The sequence below is a fragment of the Rhizopus delemar genome, genomic scaffold, assembly GCF_000149305.1.
Source record: "Rhizopus delemar RA 99-880 supercont3.2 genomic scaffold, whole genome shotgun sequence".
Classification (NCBI taxonomy): Eukaryota; Fungi; Mucoromycota; class Mucoromycetes; order Mucorales; family Rhizopodaceae; genus Rhizopus; species Rhizopus delemar.
This window is the reverse complement of record NW_027137828.1, coordinates 461,713-485,653: the sequence shown is the minus strand read 5'-3', so window position 1 is coordinate 485,653 and position 23,941 is coordinate 461,713. Positions and strand designations below refer to the sequence as shown.

The following is a 23,941-nucleotide window of genomic DNA, read 5'->3' as shown; positions in this document are numbered from 1 at the left end:
TTCTTATGTGTAATTTTAACTTTTTTTTTTTTTTTTTTTATATATAAATATTCTTCTTTAATTGCATTACACTACCTTCAATATCAATTCGCGGTTTTATATTTTATTTTATCGGTTTTTAATTTTCCAACTCACAGTTTTTCTATTCTCCAGTTTGCGGTTTTTTCTTTTTCAATTGTCGGTTTTTATCTATTCGAAATGAGCACTTGTTTTTTCTATGAGGATGGGTAAGGCAGGATCGTTGATAAAAAAGAAAGCTAATGCTATGAAGTGGGAACAAGACACTGATGTTTACAGTTTACAATCCTTGATTAATTTCAGTAAATATCGCGAATCTCAAGTGCTTGAGTTTGACCCAAATGACAAAATGCTAAATCAAAAATGAAAGATTTGGCTAATAAAGTATCAGAAGACACTTTGGAATAGCATTACAATGTATATACTAATGCTCAAAAACGCCTCTTTCTTTAAATAGAAGGATTACGTTGTCAGCTCTGACTCTTTTTAAATGAGTTCTAAGAAAGAGCTCAGTTATTAATATGAATGAAAAGTAATAATGTGATCATCCTTGGAGAAAAGATGCGTCTTTGTTACCAACAAAGTATTCGTGTGGATAGAATGGTCTACATTCTCTCACAAATTATATTATTGGTTATCGCCAAAGCGCTACATGTGTTCGATTTAGTGCAAAAAGGAATGTTTTTATCAAGAAAAAAAAAGAGCGGATGGTATTAATATGGACAAAACAGTTTATATGGTCACTGAAAGCACAGATAATGTAAATTAGTTTATTTAAGTACACCTTTGGAGTAGTCTTTTAGATATGAGTTCTTTTCTGATCTTATTCTCAGTTAAACTATTACTTGCCAGAATAACTATCTTTCTGGTTGTTCATGTCCTGATCAAGTTGGATTATACAAGTATATCTTTCTTGTTTCAAGTATAAGTAGACTCCTTACTCTGCAAGAAAAGCTAATTTTTCAAACAGCATCAATGAAGAAGAAGCAGTGACTGATTTAGCTGATAACAACAATATGAAATGACAAGAAGTTTATAGCAACGTTACCCTTAGATTATTAAACAAATCTTCTTTTGAAAAGTACAAAAACAATCCCGAAATATTGAACAGCATAAAGTCTGATTAGAATCTATGGTCATGCCATCTCACCTAACTCGGATCCTAATAGATAAAACCAAAGGCGTATAATTTAGTCTTTTTGTGACAGCTCAAAAGTTAAGGAGTATTTAAAGACATCCTCCATTTTCTTTTCGGCCCTTTAAATTTATGTGATCAATGCATTAAGCTCGATTCTCTCAAGAAATCATTTCAAGCATTTAGGATAAACTCATCCAATAAAGTTCTTGATTATTGTACCACTCCTTTATAAAAGGAATTATATGCTGTATCTTTCACTAGTTCATACAAGAAAAATGAAATAGAGTCATTTTAGCTTTAAATAGTTGATATCTTGTTAAAAGATGAATCTTGTTAAAAGATGAATGAGGAGTACTTGTCTCCTGAAGGCGAAAAGAAAAGTAAAATACCTAAAGTGATGTAAGCCACTGTAAAAAGACCACATTGTCAACGGCACAAACAAAGAAGCACGCATATTGTCCTCGTGGGGTGATCGAGACATGATATGTGTTTCAGATGCTTGAAATGGATGATGCGTTGGGCAAATTTTAAATAACATTCATTGTGTGTGCAAGAAGGAAATATATAAAGGTCTCTTTTGTCAAACTAAAAACCAATCTTTAGTTAACCTGTTTAAGATGGTTATTCAATACAAGTATTGGGCAAAAAAGTACTTGTGGCTGTTTCACAAGAGATTAATTACGAATCAAGGAAACTGTGTGTGTGTGTTTTTTTTGCCATGAAATCAAGAACGCGTGCGATTCATTGAAAATCATAGAGATATTACATAAAAAGGCTATAAAAGTGAGAAAATTTGGAGAAGACAGAAGGATGAAAAGTACAAAATGATCTTTGCTATTAATGACCTTTGTCATAGGAGTAGAAATATCCAATATTTAATATCATATTCACTCTATTACAAAATAATGCAGGCTCTATTTCTTACCTTAGTACGAGAAAATTAACTAGAAAAAGAAGCTAAGCCTAAAAATTTCTGTATTTGATTCATATAAAGTGAAAGGCTATTATAAGACAAGCTCTTTCATATGCTTTTTTAATTTTCAAATAATTTATAACACCGACATTTTATAAAAAATGGCTGCTTTAAATTTTATCGTTTCTTTCTTTTTTAATATATTTCCTGGCTTTTTTATTTTTTAAAAAAAAAGGTTTACTTTTATACAAATCATAATAGACAAAGATAGAAAAAGGAAAGCTCTGTTTATGCCTTTAAAATTAATATCCAGCTTTATTTCACTCTTTTTAAGACGAGGTGAAGATCTTGTTGAACAAAAGGAATCTCCAGCCCCAATCACTTTTAGCCCAACAATAACTATTCAAGGTCTATGGTCGAAAAAGGATGACCTCAGCGACATAACAACTGTAAAATCATCAGCAGAATCCGAAAGATGGATAGCACATCAAGAACAATTGCTACAAATACAAAACCAAGCTCCTTTATTTGATCCAAATCCAACTACAGATATAAATGATTATGAATTGATAGAGACACTTGGTAAATGACTTAATTTACCACGCAACCCTTACTTACTCTTATAAGGAACTGGAACATTTGGTAGAGTCTATTTAGCTAAAGAAAGGAAGATTAAAAAATATTATGCAATCAAAGTATTGAAGAAGTCAGAAATAGTCAAGTTAAAGCAAGTAGAGCATATCAATTCAGAAAGACAAGTGCTTTCTCAAATAAACTTTCCATTCATTGTACAATTGTAAGTTTAAAGATTAGATGATTCATATAATAACATAATGTTAGATATTGCACATTTCAAAACCAAATGAATTTATACATGGTTCAAGAATATGTTATTGGTGGAGAATTATTTAGACATCTTAGAAAAGCAGGAAGATTTACAGGTGATACAGCTCGCTTTTACGCTGCAGAGATTGTGTTGGCATTAGAATATCTTCATTCAAAAGATATTATCTATCGAGATTTAAAACCAGAAAACATTCTCTTGGACAGTCGTGGGTACATTAAAATCGCTGATTTTGGATTTGCAAAGAAAGTACAGGACAGGACATGGACCCTCTGTGGAACACCAGAATATTTAGCACCTGAAATCATTCAAAGTAAAGGTCACAGTAAATCGGTCGATTGGTGGTCATTGGGTATTTTGATATTTGAAATGATGGCCGGACACCCTCCCTTTTATGATGATAATCATTTTGGTACCTATGAACGCATCTTGGGTGGAAAAGTACAGTATCCGGGTTACTTTGAAAATGCAGCAAAGGATTTATTGAAAAAGTTATTGGTGATCGATATCACTCGTAGATTAGGGAACTTGAAAGGTGGTGCTGATGACATCAAGAGACATAAATGGTTTCGTACTACAGATTGGCATGGGTTATTGAACAAGACAGTTAGGGTAAGTGATCTGGTCTGCGTACTTTAGTTAAAACAATTTACATAGGCACCCATCATACCAGCACATTCAAATGAATATGATACTAGTAACTTTGAAAAATATTCTGAAGAAACCAGTAATGAACAACCACAAGGTGACCCATTTCGAGAATTGTTTCCAGACTTTTAATTTATTGTTCGAGTATACCTTTTTTTTTTATCAAATATGTATATAATTTTTATTATTCTTGTTACCGTGCGAATGAGGAACAAATAAATCAAACACCTCTTGCACGAGAAATCTATGTTTATAACAGACACTTTTTGCTCATTATTATATCAAACTGTGTGATATCTACTTTAAAATATTAAGTACTAAAGAAGATTACATGTGCTGTATAACGTTATACAAATAACCAAAATGCTTTTGAGCACATTATACTTATCTCACGGTAGTTTGGATATAAAAAAAAAGGGGAGGGACACATTGTTTTAAAATAAATCAAGTTTTATTCTTGTAAAAAAGACACCACGTAGACTTTATAGTTATTCTGTAGCTATCCTTTTTTTTTTTTAATAAAAAAATCAATTTGCTGCCATCAATCTTTAACACTTTACTTGAGTTTGTTCACATGCATTGCTTTAGTGTATTACTGATGATCATAATACCTGACTCTGTTGTGTACAAATACCTACAAAACAATGCAAACCATACATCAAATGCAGTTTGAAAACATTGTAATTCTAAATGCAGCAGCCATGCTATTTTACAGAAAGTTATACTGGAATCATTTGCTAGAATCGACATAATCTTTTACTAGAATCGACAAAATCTGTTTGCTTTAGTTTGTAAACTGCTTTTGATTACTTAAACCTTTCTAATAAATTACAGAACGCTCCTATTACAATTAGTTGAACAAGTGATATGTTACATATTCTTTGAGCTGTGTTTTTTTCATTTAAAATAGTATAAATTAAAAAAAAATCCTAAATGAATATTCGCAAACATCCCTGGTTTGCATCTTTATGCAGGATAGCAAATTCGGCGAGATATGTACAATGCTTCCTTTTGTATTCTTATAACTGACCATCATTTTTATACGGAAAACTGGTTTTTATTCATATTAATAATATCAGAGAGAGAAAAAAAGCACGTTTCTTCTCTTTAACGATCTTTATATACTCGCTTACCTTAGTGATGAATGCTTTGTAGAAATTTGCAATGTACTTTCTAACAGTCAACAAGTTGAACATATATTTGATATTGTTTGCTTTATTATTCATTGTGGGCTTGAAGCTCAAATGGTATTGAAAATCTTTTGCGAGTTAAAAAGCATAGTAAGTCTTGCAAAACTCTCTGGCTATTCTCTGATGTTTAATGTCAAATGATCTTTTACGATATTAAGAATACAATACAAATAAAGAAAATCATTGTGTGTGTCAAAACAAACTTTATTGCACGTCAATGATAAAACCATGTCCATCCAGACACATCTATGCTGTTAATGACAGAATAGTTTCATAAATAGCTCTACTTGGTAATGGTGTTAAAATTCCCCTTTCATTACATCTTTGTGTTCATTATTCACAAAGTAGTTGAGGAATATAACGGCCGCACTATAATGTAAAGAATAAAACGCATGTAAGATGTACAGATATACAATCGAGTAATTCAAATCCGAGCAAGTTTTTGATCTTTTAAACGAAATAAAACGACTTTCTTTTTCCTTTTCCTTTTTCTTTTTTTTTTAGGACAAAACTTCTTTATTTATATCGTTTATTCAGAAAACATATTCATAAATCTTCAGGGAGAAAAATGGACGACTCTAACAAGGCTAGCGATAATGGTTCAACTTCAATAGAAAGTGGATTTGTAGGGAGACCTAAAGAGGCTATTCGTGACGAGTTAATATACAATCATAAAAATGATCCAGAAAATCCACTGGTACATAAAGAAAATAGTTTTAAACTATTCCTTCTAACATTTCCTTTGTTAAAACAAGAATTGGTCAAAAAAAAGAAAATATAGTGGGTTTGGTATTGTGTTTTTAATATCTATAGTGAGCTACTTTTCATCTGCTATCTATGTAAACATACTTTTATAATTCAATACATGCAGTTTTTTTAAAATTCCCCATTTATTTTTTCTGTCAAGATGCCAGCTTTACATGACATTACAATTTATTTCGATACAAATGCTACAGTAATATCAATTTCTCATGAAAAAAGACAATTATTGATTTTTATTCATAAATAGGTGATCAATGCAACTGTTTCACTTTTTATCGTAATGAATGCTATTGCTGTAAGTTTTTATATATCATGCTTGCATATGTACCAAATGCACTCAACTTTTTTATACCATTAGCCTCTTTTCTTGGCACCGCTTAGCGAACGAGTCGGAAGAAGGTTTTTAGAAAAAAGAAACTCGGATATGATTATAACAGTACTTAAGAGATTTTATACGATTAGATGGGTTTATATCATTTGTATGGCAATTTATACAATTAGTTCAGCCATATGTGGTATTGCTGAAAAACTAGGCACGTTTTTTGTTTTTAGATTGATTCAAGGTATCTTTGGAAGTGTAGGGCCGGCCATTGGTGGTGGCACGGTAGCAGATCTGTTTGAAAAACATGAACGAGGAAGAGCAATGGGAATATATATATTAGGGTAAGATTAGAAAAAATAAATACTATTAAAAAAGTACACCTTACTTATGGTACAATAGAATGATATTCGGGCCCTCTATAGCCCCCGTTATTGGAGGATATACTTCTCAGTACTTGGGATGGCGTTGGATTTTTTATTTGAAAACCATCATTGGTGGTGTTCTTACTATTTTGACTTTTATTTTTGTCAAAGAAACGCTTTACAGACCAGGAAAAAAGCAGAAAGTAACTGATTTTAAAGGACGTCTGGAAAGTCTTCGATTCAATCCTGTAAGTGATAATTACTTTCATGTAAGCTTCTCTGATGTATTTTTTTTTGTTAGTTTGCTAGTTTACAGCTACTTAAAGTTCCTGGAGTTGCTTTAACCTGTCTGGCGGTAAGCGTTTCTTTCGGCTGGTACTATTATGCTGTTGTTATTCTTCCTGCTACTTTCTCTTCGGTTTATGGATTCTCTGAAGGATCTGTTGGTTTATGTTATCTTTCTGGTGGTGTAGGTAACATTGTCGGGGCGTTAGCATCTGGATTTTCATCAGATAGGCTATATGCAAGGAGTATAGCCAAGAACAATGGGGTTGAGATTAAAGAGGCTCGATTACAATCTATCTATGTCGGCGTATTTTTTTATGTAATAGGATCAATAATGTATGGTTGGTTTATCTATTTCCGTATATTTTGGTTTGCTCCTATCGTTGGTTTTGGCATACGTATGTATTTTTCTTTTATTGCTTTATATTTTTCAAGAAGCCTTATAAACTTAACTAGTTGCATGTGGGACTATGTTTACTCTTACAAATGCTGGTACATACTTGGTTGAGGCACATCCTCAAATGGCTGCTTCCGGTAAACAACTTCTTCGCTCTACCTTCACCTATTCAACCAATGCTGCTTTTAATTTATCTAGCTATATCATCTAACAATTTTACAAGAAATACATTTGCCATGATGTTTTCACTATGTTCAATTCCAATAAGAAGCTCTTTAGGTGATGGATGGTCTTAGTAAGTTTATGTTTTTTTGTTTCTCTTTTTTTTGTTTCTCTTTTTTTTGTTTCTCTTTTTTTTTAATTTTACCAACTAAAAACAATTAGCACAACTATGGCGCTTATGTCTATGGTTTTCTTCTTAACATGTATACCCATAGTTCAAATATATGGACGAAATCAGAAAAGAGTACAACTCATGAAAAGAGAAACACATGTATAGGCTATACACTAGTTTAGTATGTTAAATAAAGAGCCACTATTTTTGTGCACAGTAAATATTATAGCATTTAGCATTATAAGGTCAAGAATATCTACCAGTATATAATTAAGTTTGATACATGCATAGCTTAAGAAGAATGTAATTCTAATGAATATAGCAGTAACAACGATGAAATACACATAGAACTTCTCATGTTTGAATAATACGATGGATATCTTTATGCAGAATTTGTCGCCGATTAAGTGTGACGTGTCTTCTTATGAAAGCTGCTGTGAAAAGTCCTCTTCCGCGTATCTTTATTTTTTTTTTTTATTCCGTAACAATGTCTTTGGCAGGTTACTTTTTTGGTAATGTCGACGAGCAAGGAAGACTTGAAAGCGATTTAGACGAAGTAAAACTTAAAAAAAAAAAGAAATTCACACAAGGGAAAACATTAATTTTTTTTAAAGGAATTAAAAGAGACATTGTCTAGCGTTGATGCTGGTGTCATGTCAAAAATTTTTAGTGACAATACATTTGGTCTGGAGCAGGCCAAAACAGCTGATGACGAGGAGGATGAGGACGAGGAGGATGCTATTGAAGCAATTAGTCGATCTACTATTCCTACAGCCCATGCTTCTGACGCTGTTGATTATTCAGATTTTAATGAAGCTGTACCCGACGATCCAATGTTTTCAGAAAAGTATTTTAGACGAGGCATGGGTGTGGTCCAGAAAAACTTGCCTAGGTCTCGGCTTTCTTTAGTTACTGATAACTATGACGATGAGGAAGAAGAAGAAGAATCATTGAAAGTTAAACAAGAGATTGAACCAGCTACGTTTCTCAATAATTTCAAGAATGTGGATATGAATCAGTCAAAGAAGGAAAAAACCCAAGAAGTAGATGTACAGCAATTGTTTCCTGGTTTTGAAAAAGGAAAAGTTCTAAAGTTCTCAGACTTGTTCATGACTCGAATTCAAAGACCACCTAAACTTTTGCCTAACAAAAGAGGTAGAATTACAACACAACTTATTTTTATAATAGTTTTATTAATCTGGATGATTATTGTAGCTCAGTATGATGATAGTTATGAATATGAAATTGAGCGCGATGATCGCATACTTTTTATGAAAACAAGTAAATGGGATCGTCTGCGACTTGAACAAGCAAAACAACCAGTCAAACGTAGGAAGATTGAAGCATTAGATGAAGATATCAGAAGCACTAGTAGTAGTGGTAATGAAAGTGATTACGATGATTATTTGGAAGATTTACCTGATAGGGTAAAAAAAAAAAAAAGGATTCATAACAAAATGTGATTATATGTCTTATCTTATTATAATAGCCTTATACTGCCGAACTCCCAGCAGAAATTTTGGATGATAATAAAACATTTCATTCCATTATGCTTGAGAAGTGGGAAGATGACATTATATGGGACAAGGAAGATTATGAAATGCTGTAAGATTAAATTATACATGAAACAATACCTCACCGATAATAAACAAAATGTTATATATAGAGATACCGAAGAAGAGCAAGCAACTGTTGTAAATAAACACTTGAATATGCAGTTAGAGGATGGTGACTGGTTACAGGCTATTATTTGGGATAAAGAAAAACCACAAACAGAGACAATGAAAATATCATTGGACCTGAATGATCCAAATATGCTATTTGACGTCAAAGAGGTTGAAGCCACCAAGGAATTATTAATTCAACCAAAGCATGTTAAGAAGGGAAGAAAACCTATACCAAAGCCTCTACCAAAGATTCAAATATATCACACTGAAACTGAACCACACGACAAACTACCTTTGAATCGCTTCAACTTATCAAATGACAAACATTATGAAACACACTTGGCAGGAAGGCTTGTCCGTGTTCGACAAACATTTGGCCAATTGGTTGTACAACATGCTTTGCCTGCATTGAGATTGCATCCAGCACTGTATAAATCAAAACTTTCAAAAGCAGAATTAAGATCATTTCATAGACCACTTATTCAGTTACCAGCGAATACAGATATACACTTTTCTAGAGTAAAAGCCAGCAAAAAGAAGAAGAAGGATAAAAAGAAGGGACATATTGAAGCCATTCGAAGCACCAAAGACCTAACTTTAAAAGACAACTCACCATTTGTTTTGATGGAGTATTCTGAGGAAAATCCCCCTATCATATCAAATATGGGAATGGGAACCTTAATAGTCAATTATTATCGTAAAACTGAACCTAAAGACGAGTTTGTGCCCAATGTTGATATCGGCGAACCATTTGTGCTTGACATTGGTGATACTTCACCATTTATGAACTTTGGCAATGTTGAGCCCGGACAGACGATTTCAGTATACTACAACAACCTTATTCGTGCACCATTATTTCGACATGAATTGAAGCATACGGACTTTTTGTTAATAAAAAGTACCTACAAGGGCCAAACAAAATACTATTTACGTGAAATTCCTGCTATATTTACCATTGGTCAGTCTTATCCTGTACAGGAGGTGCCCGGTCCACATTCACGAAAGGTGACGACGATAATAAAAAATCGATTACAAGTGGTTGCCTACCGTCTGATCAAGCGAAACCCTGCTTATAAACTCAAAATGGGAAGACTAGCACAGAAATTTCCAGAGTACTCTGATATCCAGCTTAGACAAAGGCTTAAAGAATTCTTGGAATTTCACAGAAGACACAAAGGTGGAGGCGGTGGATACTGGAAGACACGTGGAGGTGCTGACCCTCCTGATGAAGAAGAACTTCGTAAGATGGTGACACCAGAGATGATTTGTTTGTATGAAAGTATGCTGGTGGGCGAGCGTCATTTACAGGACCTTGGTTATGGTGATGTGAATGACGAAGATGAAAGTAATGAAGGAGAGTCGAACTTGGAAGTCGAGCAGCAGTTAGCGCCTTGGTTTTCAACCAGAAACTTTATTAATGCTTCACAAGGCAAAGCAATGTTGAAGCTCTATGGTGCAGGTGATCCGACAGGACGAGGCGAAGGTTTTAGTTTTATTCGTGTGTCGATGAAAGATATCTTTTTGCGTGCTGGTGAATCAGCAGAAGAAAAATTAGGTAAGGAAACAAAAACGTAGCAAAGCAGGATTTGGACTTACTTTTGTTATCATCAGCCCAAATTAAAGCTAGACCAAAGAGTGCCCATAGATACAATGTTGCTGAACAGCAGCAAGTCTATAGAGAGGAAATTGCTCGTATTTGGAAGGCACAATTAGATTCATTAAGTAACCCAATCGAGCCTGAGCTTTCTGAGAATGAAGAAGAAGAAAGGGATACAGATCAAGTTGACAGTCCTTCAGCTGTAAGTTTTACAGATTTTAGATACTTAAGGAAAAGTTGTTCTTACGTATTTCTGTTTTGCGTAGTCCGAGTACGATTGGCATCGTAGTGGTCCTTCAACACCATCCTATCACCGCAACAGATTTGAAAGAGGTACTCCTGAAATTGATGATTATGATGATGATGTCTCTGTTACTGGTAGTCTAAGTTCTAACTATCACGTCAATAACCAAAACAAATACTTGATCATTCGAAGACTAATCACTCAAAAGAATGGTGAAAAGTCTTGGCAACAAGAAGTTGTGCGTGATCCTGTAGTGATTAAATCATACTTACGACAAAGACAAATGATTGAAGAGGAAGCCACAAGGTAAATGCTTTTTTTTTTTTTTTTTTTTTTTTTTTTTGCGTGTAATTATGCTAACTTGATGATTAGCGCCGAAGCACTTGAGCCTACAGATGATGTAGAAAAAAATGCACGTATGAAGAAGCGTATTCAAGACCAATTAGCCAAGTTGAAGCGCAATGCTGAGAGAAGGCGACAACGTCAATTAACAAAGCAAGCAGCTTTAGCTGAAAATCCTGTACTTGGTTTAATTAGAGGAAAGCGTGAAGGGGCAATGGTAAAAGAAAAAAAAAGTAAAAAAGAAGACATCTAACTCTTTCTTTAATTAGCGTCGATGTGGTAACTGTGGTCAACTTGGTCATATGAAAACAAACAAGAATTGTCCCAAGTTTTATTTAATGAATGACCCTCTCCACAATCTAACAGAACTACCTCCCACATTACCTACCGACACATCATCTTCATCACAGACCTCACCTAACGTAAAGGAAATCAAAGGCCTTTAATAATAAAGACCAAAATTCATGTATGACATAATTTTAATATTGTTTGATTCATTCGCTTTTTGTCTGTGCGTACAGGGCTTACACTACAATGTATAGTTTAATTAAAAATAAGATGAATCATGTTTCAAAAAAAGTTATTTGTGCAAGACATGAATTTGCTTTGTTGAACAAATAGATTCATAAGATTAGTACCATTTTGCTACTTGTATTAATAATCTTATTTTCTACAAACACTAATAATCTATACTGTAGCTCACAGACAATAATGATAGACTGTCAGATCTTACAGAGATTCCTTTTTTGTATATTCCGAAGGCCTCGGACTTGAAGTTACAAATCAAAAGCATGATTTACCCTTGCTTCCCTTTTTTACTCGTCCTCGCTTTTGCCTTAAAAAGTTCATGTTTCATATATGTAATATTAATCTATTGTGTTTATTATTTAAATGGCTTGAAAAAAAAAAAAGAGAAATATGTCAATAGTGCTTAGTGGAAGTCTGTAAATTGTAAAGCGAGGAATTATTAGTGGTGTTTAAAGGACAATTTAGTAGAGTGACTATCAGATGATGATGATGATGATGATGATGATAGTAAAAATGTAGCCTTTACAGACATATTTGCATCTACGCTAAGCAAATTATGTATAACTTTGCTATTTTTGCTCTTTTAAGCCGTAATGGTTTGATTTTTGATGTCTGGATAATGTAGTCTTGCGTGTAAAGGATTTACCACAATCACAAACATATGGTCTTTTACCTGTATGTGTTCTTCTATGTCTAGCGAGAGAAGAAGACTACGACACTCTTTAGTTTCACTTTTTACATTATTATTTATGCTTACATCGCTAAATGATTTTCTACATGAAGGTATCTCACAAGTATGAGGTCGTTCTCCTGTATGTGTTCTTGAGTGTACAGTTAAAGCAGACCGCTGAATGAACTTTTTGGTACAACTTGGCCAACAGCACATAAACGGTTTTTCTCCTGTGTGTATTTTGAGGTGACGCGACAGATCAGATCTCCTTGAGAATTGTTTACTACATCCAAACATGACGCATTGATGTCGTTTTTCTTTTATTTGCTGAGGATGGTTTAATAGATTTAAAATATCCATTTTTATAAACAAGGAAAAAAGAAAAAAGTGTAGTGTGTACAATTCTTATTTATAGTAAACCATTCGTTAGGTCAGAGTAGCACATACATTAACAAAACTTGAAACTGTCCTCCCATATCACTAAAAGAGAACACCCTTACTTATTATAAACACAACTATTTGTCATAATACATTTTTGATTTGCTCAACTTGTCTGTGCAAATTTTATTTCTGTAATTCTTGAATACTATACAATCTAGTAAGACTAGGTCCAGCAAATTGATTAAGTTGCTTTGTAAAGTTATGCATTTGTGCATTTAATATCATAGAATCCAAGCGACTGGGTTCAGGAGGAAGTTTAAACAATGTGTTGACTTCATCCTCAGGTAAAGGTTCTTGTCCCTTCTCTGCACGTTCAGCATTTTCTTGTTTCTATTGTAAATAAGTCAGTAATCTTTTCTCTCCTTTTTTTCACTACATAAAAACCCTTACTCTCGCAGTTAACCATGATTGCATCTTGGCTTGTTCACGAGCAACAGCCTTCTTCCAATATTGATGGCTATATTGTTCTTGTTGTTGAAGTTCAGTACAATCCAATAAATATTGTAAATTCTTTTGCATAAAAGGATCCAATTCTAAATCAAGGACATCAAAATTAGGAGCCAAGGGTCTGGCTTCTTCCAATTCAATTTGAGTCTTCTTTGTAGAAGTAAAGGTAGACAAATAACCAAGACGGTCAGCATTTAACTTGGGCATTTCGATATTGTGAAGCATCATGGTAACATAGTAAGAATTGTGAATTTGAACGGGCAATTCTTCAAAAATGTTTGAAAAAGACAACTTGGCTTGAGCAAGACTATTCAAATTTGTTAGTCTCCAAACTAAATCTTTCTCTTTTTTCAATTACCTTTCAGTTGTGAATTTCTTTGCTTCATATGCCTTCATAAAAGCATCTGTCAATCGAAAAGCTCTAATACTCAAGTTGCCTTGGGCTGCACTCTTTGAAACATCATGGATAAGAACAACTGATTGAGCACTGAGAGAGTTTTGATAACTGTATTGAGTTTCAATCAAACTAAGGTCAACAAAGTTACCCAAATGAGCAGAGCGATACCAGCCGACAGTATTATTATCAACATTGACGGCACGAAGACAACGCATCATGTCAAGTTGATATTGTGCTATTCAGTTTTGTTAGCTGTCAAATAACAAAAAAGAATTCCTTTTATTTTATTTTTTTTACCACTAGTATCTTCATCACCATCAGAAGGGAAAGGAAAACAATTGGTGACTTCTAAAACACTTTTGTCGTCTAAACCGAGAAGTTGACCAGTAACATCATTAGGGTAAGATTCTCGACAGTGCTTGATGATCTTCAAAACAACCTATCAATCCGAAGAAATAAAATATAAATCGTCTATTAGCTCTCTATAATCAGTTTGCTGTAAATTTACCAAACCGTCTAATTGAACGGTGCGAAGTGGCTCGGTATCAATGTTGGCCATTATCTCTTGTTAAGAAAAAAAAAAAAAAATTAAAGGCTGAGAGGCTTCTTCTGAATTTTTTTTCTGCGCCGTGACTTGTTTACAACTGCATGCGGACATTTAAAACACCTCATACGCTATGCATAACGAGAACAGATCATGTAATGAAAGAAGAGTAAATAAAGAGGCTTTAAGATATTGATAGCTTCATAGGTACCATCTAACGAACCAACAGAATGATTGATTTAGTCTAACTATTTAAATAAAAGTACTATTGAAACCATGTCAAGACTTCATTCTATGGAATAAGAAGGCATGAAGCAGATATGTAGCTTTTCATACTATTATCAATAACCTTTATTCAGTGTGATTAGGTACTTGAAAATAGTTTGTATTCTTTAAGTTAATGAACTCAAGCGGATCTGTTATTTTACCAACCACTGATGAACATAAACATAAAGTGCTGATTACAAAGTAAGGCACATAAGCTGTTTCATGTTTTTTATTATTATAAATCAAGGGCGTCGCTATAATTTGCAAAAGGTAAGCTGAGATGAGGATTATGTGCATATCGCTTGTAGAGCTTGAACAAGAAAAAAAGAGATGTTTAGTATTAAAACGATGCTTCAAGATTAAACAGGAAGGTGACACGACATGAATGAAAAAATATTCTCTTTTAATTTCATTCTCTTCTTTCTTTTTTTCTTTTTTTTTTTTTTAAACACACTAAAAGAATATGTCTGACGTAAATCATAACAATATGGGACCTGTACGTCCCGCTGATGATGAGGCAAAGGCTGTATGTTATTATTTTGTACCTAAAAAAAGGTTTATAAAGACTTGTTTTATAAATAGGTTTTCCATGAAATAAAAGATCAAGTTGTCGAAAAGGTAAGATACAATGGAATAAAATCCAAACTTTCTCGCTGACACATACTGTTACTAGCTTCATGAGGTAAAAATGAGATAGGGCTAACTATTTTATTATAAACACATGTATTCTAGCTTAACCATTTGGACAATGTTCACGGTTTACACGAAATGGATGACTTAAAGCGTATCGAACGTTATGTCTTGGTTGAGTATGCTGTTGAAGAAGTTTCTTACGGCTTCAACTATTTTGGTAAAATTCATCTTGGGGAAGGAAAGTATATTCATGTCAGGTATAAAGATATACATGTGTGTGTGTATAAATAAGTTTCTAATGAAAACATACAAGATGTCACAAATATCATGATGGAAGAGTTGATTTTTACTCTGTCAAGACTGATGGAACAGCCATTTGGCCACTTGAAGAACCTTTAGCTTATTTTATTGATTAAAGTGATTGTCATTTGATCCTCACCTCCATTTATTTTCGGTTATTATATTGGCTCTGGAAGCTGAGTATTACTAGATCAACATTCAACTTTTTTTTTGTCGGCAAAAAGGCATCCACTAAAATTTTGAATATTTTGGACACCTGTCCCTTTTGAACTTTTTTCTGGTGAGTTCACATCATTGCTTAAATATAAAGTAAAATGAAATGTTGGAAAAGGCAAGTTATACTTGTATATGAATCATTTGTAACAGGCGTAAGCGATCAATGCTATTGGCAGGTTATTTAAACACTACAAGCTTTTTCAATAGATTCAATTAATAACTTTCATTACTCGTTCCTTATTATTTGTGGAAGAGAAGAGCTTACGCATTGGAATTTGATATCAACCTTAGTGGCGTCGAGTATTCTACACTATTACATAACCACGTAAGTATCATACAAATTGTCCAAGTAGTTACACATGAACTTTATTGTTGAACTCACAAAGTCTTAACAGGCCCCATGTTGCCGTGAGATGCTGAGTTGTGGGTTGGGATTGATGTATCACATAACTGACAAGAGTATGTTAAAGAAGGAAATATAATTAGTTAAATTATGCGTGGCTTTTCTTATTGTAATCACAAAAAAGACAAAATAAAACACTTTCAGTTATTTTAACAAAACGAATACAATAAAAGGGTTAAGCTTTCTCGGTGGAGAAACAGCTTGTAATGGTAAAACATTTTTTCCGATTTTTTTTTTACTGAGGCACAATGCTTCCGGTACCAATCCGCGGTTTTCATACCTTTGCTAAATTACTTTAGAAGATATAAGAGAATATTTATTAAACACAAATATCATAGCCCAACCAAGCGTTCGTTTCCATTCCGATTTTTATTTGTTCAGTCTTGAATAGCTTTATAGGGAATCTTTATGAAGAGTTAGTCATAAGGAGGAGAATAAAAGGGCCCCAATTCGGATGTTCCGATACAAACAAATAGTTGGTTTGGCTATGATATTTGTATTTGATAAATAGCCTCTTATATCTTCTAAAGCAACTTGACAAAGCAAATTCGTAGATTGACTCCGGAAATACTTCATCCTCAATGTTACTGGATTTGTATCACGCTTGTTTCCTGCCATGCATGATTCTTCTAACTTGTATTTCATTTTCAGTCAGTAATATTCTATTTTTGAAATTATGTCAAGTTTTCTCTAGTCAAATGTAAAAAGAAAGGGGTTTAATTTATTCTTTAAGGAGCTTTTTATTGGAACAAATCCTTTGAGGGCATGTTATAAAAATAAAGAATAGTGAGTGATACAATTGTTGTTCTCAGCAAACGTGAATCTCTATTTTTGGTAATCCAGCTACAATTAAAGCAGCGCAATTGCTGGCGTAGAAAAAAAAAATAAAAAGAAATGATACATTTTACTTTTATTTTACATTCAAAAAGCAAAGTAAAGAAAATAAGAAAAAGAAAGTTTTAAATAGAAAAGAAGAAAAGTAACTACCAACAACTCTTATTTCTTCTTTCTCTCTCTTAATTTATTTAAAAAGAATACATACACTTTATACATTCTCTTTCTTTTTTCTTCTTCTTTTCTTTAATGTCTACCAATACTACAGCGGCAACAACAAGGCTTAGTCATCGCCACCAGCCTTCTAGTACATCATTTTCTTCAGGTTCTTCTTCTTCATCCACTCGACCTGCTTTACCACAAATTTTATCCAATTCTGCATCCAATGCCGTTAATTTTACTAGAAGTGCAACATCAACTTCAAGAAGAGTACGATCTCACTGGTTTACACATTTTGTATTAAATTGGCGCCGAAGTTCACGATCCTCTAAATTACATTTAGGCTTCACAATGACACTGGTTGCCATTCAAGTAATTGCAAGTTTATTTGTGTTACTAGTGTCGTGGGAGATGTACTGTGATAAACCACTTCGAATATTTGTTTCTGTATATATTGTTCGTCTTGTTGTCACTGCGCCCATCAACATTTATCTTCATTTGGCACCACGTCGCCGGTCGATGCACGCCGTTTCCCCTCGTACAAGTGCAAGATCAGAATTAAGCGAAGCCTATGCTTTAAGCGAACGAAATAGACCTGTCTCTTTTCCACCACCAGCAACAACAAACAACAATCACCATCATTATCCTGCCTTTGTCGCTCCTGTTCAACATCCTACTACATTGGATTCAGCTTTACATCAAATGGATAATAACACCTTTAGGCTTTTTATTGATAGGTAAACGAATGATTTCTGGTTATTTAACATTCCTTCTTATTCTCGCTATCTCTAAAGGGCCAAATCTGCTTTGGATGTGTTTGCAGTATTATGGTTTATAATCGGGAATTACATGTTATTCTCTTCTACTACTTGCTCAGACACAGCTATTCCATTATATTATTTATCTTTAGGCATCATCGTCTATGGATATTTGATGCTCTCTGTTCCAATCTTTTTATGTACCTCTGTCATTTTTTGTTTACCATGCGTATTAGGTAATATAAACATACACAAAAATGGATGTCTGAATGAAGCTAATTGTTTTTCTCTAGTCGGAATGAGGTTATTACACGTAGATGAAGGTGTAGATATGGGAGGAGCAACAAGCGAAGAGATTTCAATGATACCAGTTTATAGATTCAAAGCCAGCAATAATACAACATTAACACCATCTTCTTCCTTACCAGAGGATGATATGATTATGATTGATTTAAGTAAAGCTGAACAGTATCATGAAAGAAAACCTGGGATTTTTGACAAGTTATGGCCTTATTTGGGACTGAGCGATCCACCTTCTGAAAAAGAAATTGAACTTGAATTATTAGAAATTCCAGATACGCAAGATCAAGTATGTGCCATTTGTCTATCAAAATATGAAGAGGGTGATATATTATGTAAGCTGTGGTAAATTATTGATTGTATTATTTACATTACATACAAATATTCATATACTTTTTGTAGGTGCAATCATCATTTTCATAAAGTGTGTGTACATGAATGGCTTGCATTAAACTTTAGATGCCCAATGTGTAAACAAGACTCAAGAGGAAAAGATGTAATGATTCAAGTTTAGTTTTTATTCAAGTTTACAACCTTTCCTTACATTCTCTCACTTATTGTATTATATTATCCTTTTCACTATTTATTGTTTTATATTTATATCACATATAACCACAGCATCGTAATAATGTTTCATGATGTCTCTCGTTCACACAATAACTCACTCACTTTCAAGAATAAAACAAAATCATAACTGTCGTTTGTATGCTTATAGAACACTGTTCCTTTTTTAAAAGCATAAATGCATATTTTAGTTGGTATTAATAGAAACATAATTTACATGAACAAATGCGTGCTTTCTTTCTTATCTTTATTAATGAAGCACTCTTTTTTTAGTTGTGGGCTCTTTTTCTGTTCTTTGCTTGCTCTACTTCTTTACGATAGGGTGTGGTTCTCTGTAAAGAAATAAATACATTTTCCCTAAATCACGACATTTTTTTTCTTACCTCAACAACCGAAGTACCATCCTTAAAACGAGTCTTGAACAATACATTGGCATTGTTGAACATACCATCTTTCAATGAAACAACCAAGAACTGTGATCCCTTGAATCGAGTTCTTAACAAAGAGCCGATATTTTGTGTATGTGATAAATCAAGTGCAGCATCCACTTCATCCAAAATATACATTGGTGCAGGCTTGAATTGAAGTAGTGACAAGATTAAAGATAAAGCAATCAAGGATCTTTGACCACCACTCAGTTCGGTTAAGCTCTGCTTCCATACACCGCCAAGACAGACTTTTACTTCCAGGCCGTCCGAGATCGTCTTTCCTTCTGGCGGCTGTAATTTACAAGTATTGCCGGCTAGCAGATCACCAAAGATTTCTGCAAAATCTTTGTTCACTTTGGTATAGGTTTTCTCGAGAGCTTCAAGCTTGTAGTTTTCAAGCGTACTAATTGTCTCTTCAATCTTTTTCTTGTCTTTTTCTACAGTAGCGATCATTTCTTTTAATGACACTTCTTTTTTTTCGACACTATAAATAATTATGAATAAGTAGAGAGGCTCGTCAGCCAGTATTTTTCTTACTTGTCAATCATATTCATAACACGAACATTAATCTTTTTACGAAGAGATTCATGGTTCATAGTCAATTGTTGAAGTTGCTTTCTTAAATCAGAAAAGTTTGCATTGGTGTAGTCATAATTTGTGTCCGATTGACCAAAGAGGCTATTAGAAGTAGACTGTTAATCATTTTTTTTAACCCCTTTCCAAAATCTTACTGTTTTTCATCAGATATCCATTCATGCTGGGCTTCCAGGTCATCAACCGCCTGCTGTGAATATTGTCTGTCCTTTTGAAATCGGTCTATGTCATGTGATAACTTTTGTACTTTCAAGTTTAATTCAACAACTTCTTCTGATTTGCGTTGGTGAAGTGCATTCAGCTCTTTTAGTTCCTCATTGCGTGCACTTAACTCTCGTGTTTCTACTCCAAGCGCTTCTTTTGCCTCGGTTATGCTCGCTTCAATAGAATCCACTTCTTCTTGAATGGCAGCCATCTGTGTTTTATATTCAGTGATGTTATTTCGCACCTTATCCATATCCTCTTCACATGTCTTGATATCAACCTCGGTTTGTTCAATCTCAAGTTCAAATGTCTGAACAGTTCGCTGCATATCCTTCAATTTGCTTGCACTTCGTTTTAATTGCGATTTTAATTTTTCGACTCGGCTTGTCATCTCATCCAATTTGGTATCTTTGTTATTGTTAAAATCGGCCATTTCACTTTCTATTCGTCTGCATTCTGAGAATGCCTTTTCTTTATCTTTTCTAGCTTGTTCCATAGCAGATTCTTGCTGCAAGATATGTTCTTTGATACTCTCCAGACGTGCAGCTAATTGGGCATGCGTACTTTTACTCATACGTTGTTCTAAAAGAGATAATTCATGAGACTGAAGATCTAGTCGTTGCTTGCATTTTCTATATTCTGAAATTGATTTTTGCGCAGACTCGAGCTCATTTTCCAAATTATCTAACTCTTGCTTGTGAAACTTAATATCGGCCTTTACATCGTTCAACTCTTGAATTTTAACCAAGATACCGCTTGAATTAGGCTTGGATCCGCCAGAGAGAGTACCATGAGGATCATAAACATCGCCATCCAGTGTCACAGATTTTATACCAATACTTTTATTAAACGTAACGTCTTTTGCTGTTTGAGCATCCTCACAGATAAACGTACTTCCAAAGATCCATTCCATAGCTGCAAATACCTCCTCGTCATATCCAATGAGATTCAAAGCCAAATTGACTTTACCAGGCGCAATCTTTTCTGCAGCTGCTAGTTTCTCGGCAGAAACTCTGAATCCTTGAATTTTGTTCAGCGGAATCAACGTCCAACGACGTCGTAATCTTCCTTTGTCCAAGAGCTGAGAACCTACCTTTTCATTCTCTATCACCACATTATATAGTTTTCCTCCCGCACAAATCTCGAGAGCAGTAGAAGCATCAAAGTTCTCTTTGTCCAAAGTTATCAATTCTGCTACGAGGCCCTTTACTTGGGATCGATCGAATTCAGGTGTAGGTGATGTATACTGGAAGTCAAGGTTGGAGAGCTTTCGAGATAAACGTTCTTGCTTGTCGTATAGATCGTCTAGGGTATCAATTAATTGTTTTCTATGCTGCAAAAGTTCGTTTTCCTTTTCCGGATTCCAGTTAAACGCACTCAATTCCATCATCAGTCCGTTAATCTCTGATCTCTTTATATCTAATGCAGCCACCGACCCCTGACTTTCTTTGAGAGCCTTGGCTGCCTGAGGCTCCTTTTCAGCAAGCTCTTTACGAAGATGCTTTATTTTCAACGATATTTGCTCTTCGGCAGTAGAGGCCTGATTAGCTGCATTTTTGAATTGTTGAAGTTGTTCCATATAACCATTTTCATGTCCTTCTTCAGCTGAAATACCCGTAGTCAAAGTTTGAATAAGTTCGTCTGTGCTCTTCATTTCCTGTGTTTTTTCATCGTAGCTTTTCTTGAATTCTTCATATTCCTTGTTGATTGCCTCATAAGAAGCTCTTTTTTCATTCAAGCTTTGTATCAACTAAAATAATTTCAGATAAACATACGAAAAACCGCTTCCATTTTCCCTACCTCACCCTTTTGTGTTGCTAGTGAAGACAACATTTTTTGTTCTTCTGTAACTGAAGTTTCCAATAATCCTTTTTTGGTATTTAGCCTTACTGATTGTGTCAAATGTTCTTTAATAGTTGCTTCCAGTTGTTTTATTTTACTTCCACTTGACCCAGTATGTTTCATCTTTTTTGTGACAGACTTCATGTCTTCATCTAATTTATCAATCTCACTTTGTAAATGTTCAATTGTCCTTTTCAAGCCGTCAATATCTTCTATTTTCCTATCGTTGTCTGTACTCGATCTATTAAGTTTTTCTTTATGCTTATTATATTCGTAGGATATAATTAGTCGATTTAGTCGCTCCATTTCCGACTCGTTTTTCTGAAAATCCAAGTAAATTCTTTTCTCCGTACGTAAATGATCTAGTTTTGGTATGATATCTTCTGCCAAAATCTTGTTGATCTCTTCTACTTTTCTTTCTTTTTTGGCTATTGTTGCAATCGCCTTATTCTTTCGATCCTCAAACATCTTTGTACCTGCTGCTTCCTCTACCATGCTCAGAATCTCTGTATGTTTCATGTTCAAGACTTTTGTAATACGTCCTTGCATAATTAAAAAATGAGGGTTGTTGATATTGAGTTGAACAGATTGAAATAAATTTTGTACTGTTTGTTGCTGTGCATTATGCCCATTGATGATGTATTTCGTTCTTCCTCCCATAAGCACCTAAGCAAAAAGATTTAGTCCTTTATATCTATCGCATCAAAGAGAGAGAGAGTTCTTTACTTGGCGTGTTACTGTAATTTGATTATGTGTTTCAAAGCCAACAGGACTTCTTTCCCTATCTTCATTGTTGAATACCACAGTAACAGAAGCCTTTGTGACACCTGCCTGTCCTCGTTTATAGATCAAGTCTTGTAAATTGCTAGCACGAACCTAATAAAAATATAAACATTCGGCCAAGCTGTTACATTTTGGTTTTATAAACGTACCTGAGAAAGGTTGGTGATACCGAGAACAAAACAAATGGCATCTAAAATGTTTGATTTACCAGTACCGTTAAGACCTGTAATGGCGTTAAATTCAGGATCCCAGCCGGTGATATGCGTCCTTGATACATAGGATTTGAATCCTTCAATGATCAATTCTTCAAGGTACATTGTTGACTAGAGCAGTTAAAAAAAAAAAAAAGAGTAACTAAACAAAAATTTTACTAAAATATATAATTGGCCATTTTGAGCGCGCAGTGAAAGACACAAGTCCGCTAGGATCAGATCAAACAAAAGCAAAGAAAAACTGAAAAAAACTTTCTATAATTAAGGGTAAAAAAAGAGGACAAGACAAGAAGAGAAAACCTATGTATCATTAGTAGATATGAGCCACTGTATAAAGGTGAAGCTGAGTAGCTGGACTTGGTAGTTTTTCTTGAATAAAACTATTGACGTTCATTGGTCTCACGTAGGCAAAGATAGAAAATCGGACAGTTGTCCTTCCAATACTGAATAGAGACAGAAGACCTTAAAAGTTTGTTGGAATATAGATTAATAAACACGAAATTGGATTTTCTATATCTGTAGGCAGATCGAGTTTACTGTGCATATCTAGGTATTGAATGTGTGGTATTCCATGAGGTGATGGGAGTTGCAAAAATAAAAATTTGGATATCTTCCAGATAGCCAGCCCAGGCGCCAGTGTGAATACCAATTTTGTTTTGTTTATGTCGCAAACACGTAGAGGATGGTGACAATGGATAGCTTGGCGTTTTTGCGTCATAGCCGTCGATTCAAGTTGTACTGCGGAAACATGTAGTTAATCCTAGAAAAATAGCGATGGATATTTAATACTAAGGAATGAATCAATCGTCATGATGTAGTCTTGGTCAACTTGCACCATTATAATGAGAAATAGCCTTAGTACAAGATAGGAGGCGCGCTATTAAGATGTCTTGAGGAAGATTTAGAGTACACATCAACAATTCTGCTTGGAAGAGATATAACATCTTGAATTAAAGAAATCTTGGTCATATACATAGTATTTCGTTTTTTTTTTATTTCTATTTTTTTTTTTTTTTTTTGACGATTACGCGATCGCGCAGTCCGAAGCTTTTTTGATAGACGCGTTGATCACACTTTAAAAAAAGACTTGTTTTCATCTTTTGATAAAGCACCTTTATGCTTAATGTAAAGCTATTCTATTTTGTAAACCTACTCATTATATTCCTTTTTCTAACTCGTTGATAGTCAGCATTAAGATTCTATTTAAATTTGACACTAAATCAACTCAAATACTGTTCAACAAAGTACACGTATATATACTGCAAGGATTCTTATAAATAAATTCGATTAGCCTCTTGCTAAGCCAAGAAAATGCCATAATAAAACTAAAACCTTAATGTGTACAACTACCTAA

At 34.0% G+C, this 23,941-nt stretch overlaps 8 protein-coding genes across 8 annotated transcripts; 5 read left to right on the top strand and 3 right to left on the bottom strand.

Moving 5' to 3' along the window:
• Nucleotides 1-2,359: 2,359 nt before the first annotated feature.
• Nucleotides 2,360-3,693, top strand: RO3G_02400 (uncharacterized protein; the record flags this gene model as incomplete). Its single annotated transcript, XM_067656991.1, has 4 exons — nucleotides 2,360-2,651; nucleotides 2,766-2,865; nucleotides 2,910-3,525; nucleotides 3,571-3,693. 4 exons carry the CDS (start codon nucleotides 2,360-2,362, stop codon nucleotides 3,691-3,693), a joined length of 1,131 nt encoding a protein of 376 aa, XP_067513092.1.
• Nucleotides 3,694-5,658: 1,965 nt separating this feature from the next.
• Nucleotides 5,659-7,090, top strand: RO3G_02399 (uncharacterized protein; the record flags this gene model as incomplete). The annotated part of the gene is made up of 7 exons (XM_067656990.1): nucleotides 5,659-5,706; nucleotides 5,761-5,808; nucleotides 5,872-6,176; nucleotides 6,235-6,445; nucleotides 6,499-6,670; nucleotides 6,809-6,880; nucleotides 6,939-7,090. The coding sequence occupies 7 exons, from the start codon at nucleotides 5,659-5,661 to the stop codon at nucleotides 7,088-7,090; spliced, it is 1,008 nt and encodes a 335-aa protein (XP_067513091.1).
• A 610-nt stretch (nucleotides 7,091-7,700) lies between these two features.
• On the top strand, nucleotides 7,701-11,509 carry RO3G_02398 (uncharacterized protein; the record flags this gene model as incomplete). Its single annotated transcript, XM_067656989.1, has 9 exons — nucleotides 7,701-7,769; nucleotides 7,828-8,368; nucleotides 8,429-8,640; nucleotides 8,703-8,818; nucleotides 8,880-10,435; nucleotides 10,492-10,679; nucleotides 10,744-11,027; nucleotides 11,094-11,280; nucleotides 11,333-11,509. The coding sequence occupies 9 exons, from the start codon at nucleotides 7,701-7,703 to the stop codon at nucleotides 11,507-11,509; spliced, it is 3,330 nt and encodes a 1,109-aa protein (XP_067513090.1).
• A 521-nt stretch (nucleotides 11,510-12,030) lies between these two features.
• On the bottom strand, nucleotides 12,031-12,621 carry RO3G_02397 (uncharacterized protein; the record flags this gene model as incomplete). The annotated part of the gene is made up of 3 exons (XM_067656988.1): nucleotides 12,031-12,131; nucleotides 12,265-12,301; nucleotides 12,349-12,621. 3 exons carry the CDS (start codon nucleotides 12,619-12,621, stop codon nucleotides 12,031-12,033), a joined length of 411 nt encoding a protein of 136 aa, XP_067513089.1.
• A 204-nt stretch (nucleotides 12,622-12,825) lies between these two features.
• Nucleotides 12,826-14,105, bottom strand: RO3G_02396 (uncharacterized protein; the record flags this gene model as incomplete). Its single annotated transcript, XM_067656987.1, has 5 exons — nucleotides 12,826-13,032; nucleotides 13,093-13,456; nucleotides 13,508-13,781; nucleotides 13,844-13,985; nucleotides 14,055-14,105. The coding sequence occupies 5 exons, from the start codon at nucleotides 14,103-14,105 to the stop codon at nucleotides 12,826-12,828; spliced, it is 1,038 nt and encodes a 345-aa protein (XP_067513088.1).
• A 715-nt stretch (nucleotides 14,106-14,820) lies between these two features.
• RO3G_02395 (uncharacterized protein) lies at nucleotides 14,821-15,389 on the top strand (the record flags this gene model as incomplete). The annotated part of the gene is made up of 4 exons (XM_067656986.1): nucleotides 14,821-14,883; nucleotides 14,940-14,975; nucleotides 15,090-15,247; nucleotides 15,350-15,389. 4 exons carry the CDS (start codon nucleotides 14,821-14,823, stop codon nucleotides 15,387-15,389), a joined length of 297 nt encoding a protein of 98 aa, XP_067513087.1.
• Nucleotides 15,390-17,253: 1,864 nt separating this feature from the next.
• On the top strand, nucleotides 17,254-18,383 carry RO3G_02394 (uncharacterized protein; the record flags this gene model as incomplete). The annotated part of the gene is made up of 4 exons (XM_067656985.1): nucleotides 17,254-17,639; nucleotides 17,813-17,896; nucleotides 18,039-18,249; nucleotides 18,363-18,383. 4 exons carry the CDS (start codon nucleotides 17,254-17,256, stop codon nucleotides 18,381-18,383), a joined length of 702 nt encoding a protein of 233 aa, XP_067513086.1.
• A 410-nt stretch (nucleotides 18,384-18,793) lies between these two features.
• RO3G_02393 (uncharacterized protein) lies at nucleotides 18,794-22,692 on the bottom strand (the record flags this gene model as incomplete). Its single annotated transcript, XM_067656984.1, has 7 exons — nucleotides 18,794-18,856; nucleotides 18,908-19,436; nucleotides 19,490-19,630; nucleotides 19,684-21,500; nucleotides 21,551-22,258; nucleotides 22,319-22,468; nucleotides 22,525-22,692. The coding sequence occupies 7 exons, from the start codon at nucleotides 22,690-22,692 to the stop codon at nucleotides 18,794-18,796; spliced, it is 3,576 nt and encodes a 1,191-aa protein (XP_067513085.1).
• Between the last annotated feature and the right edge of the window lie 1,249 nt (nucleotides 22,693-23,941).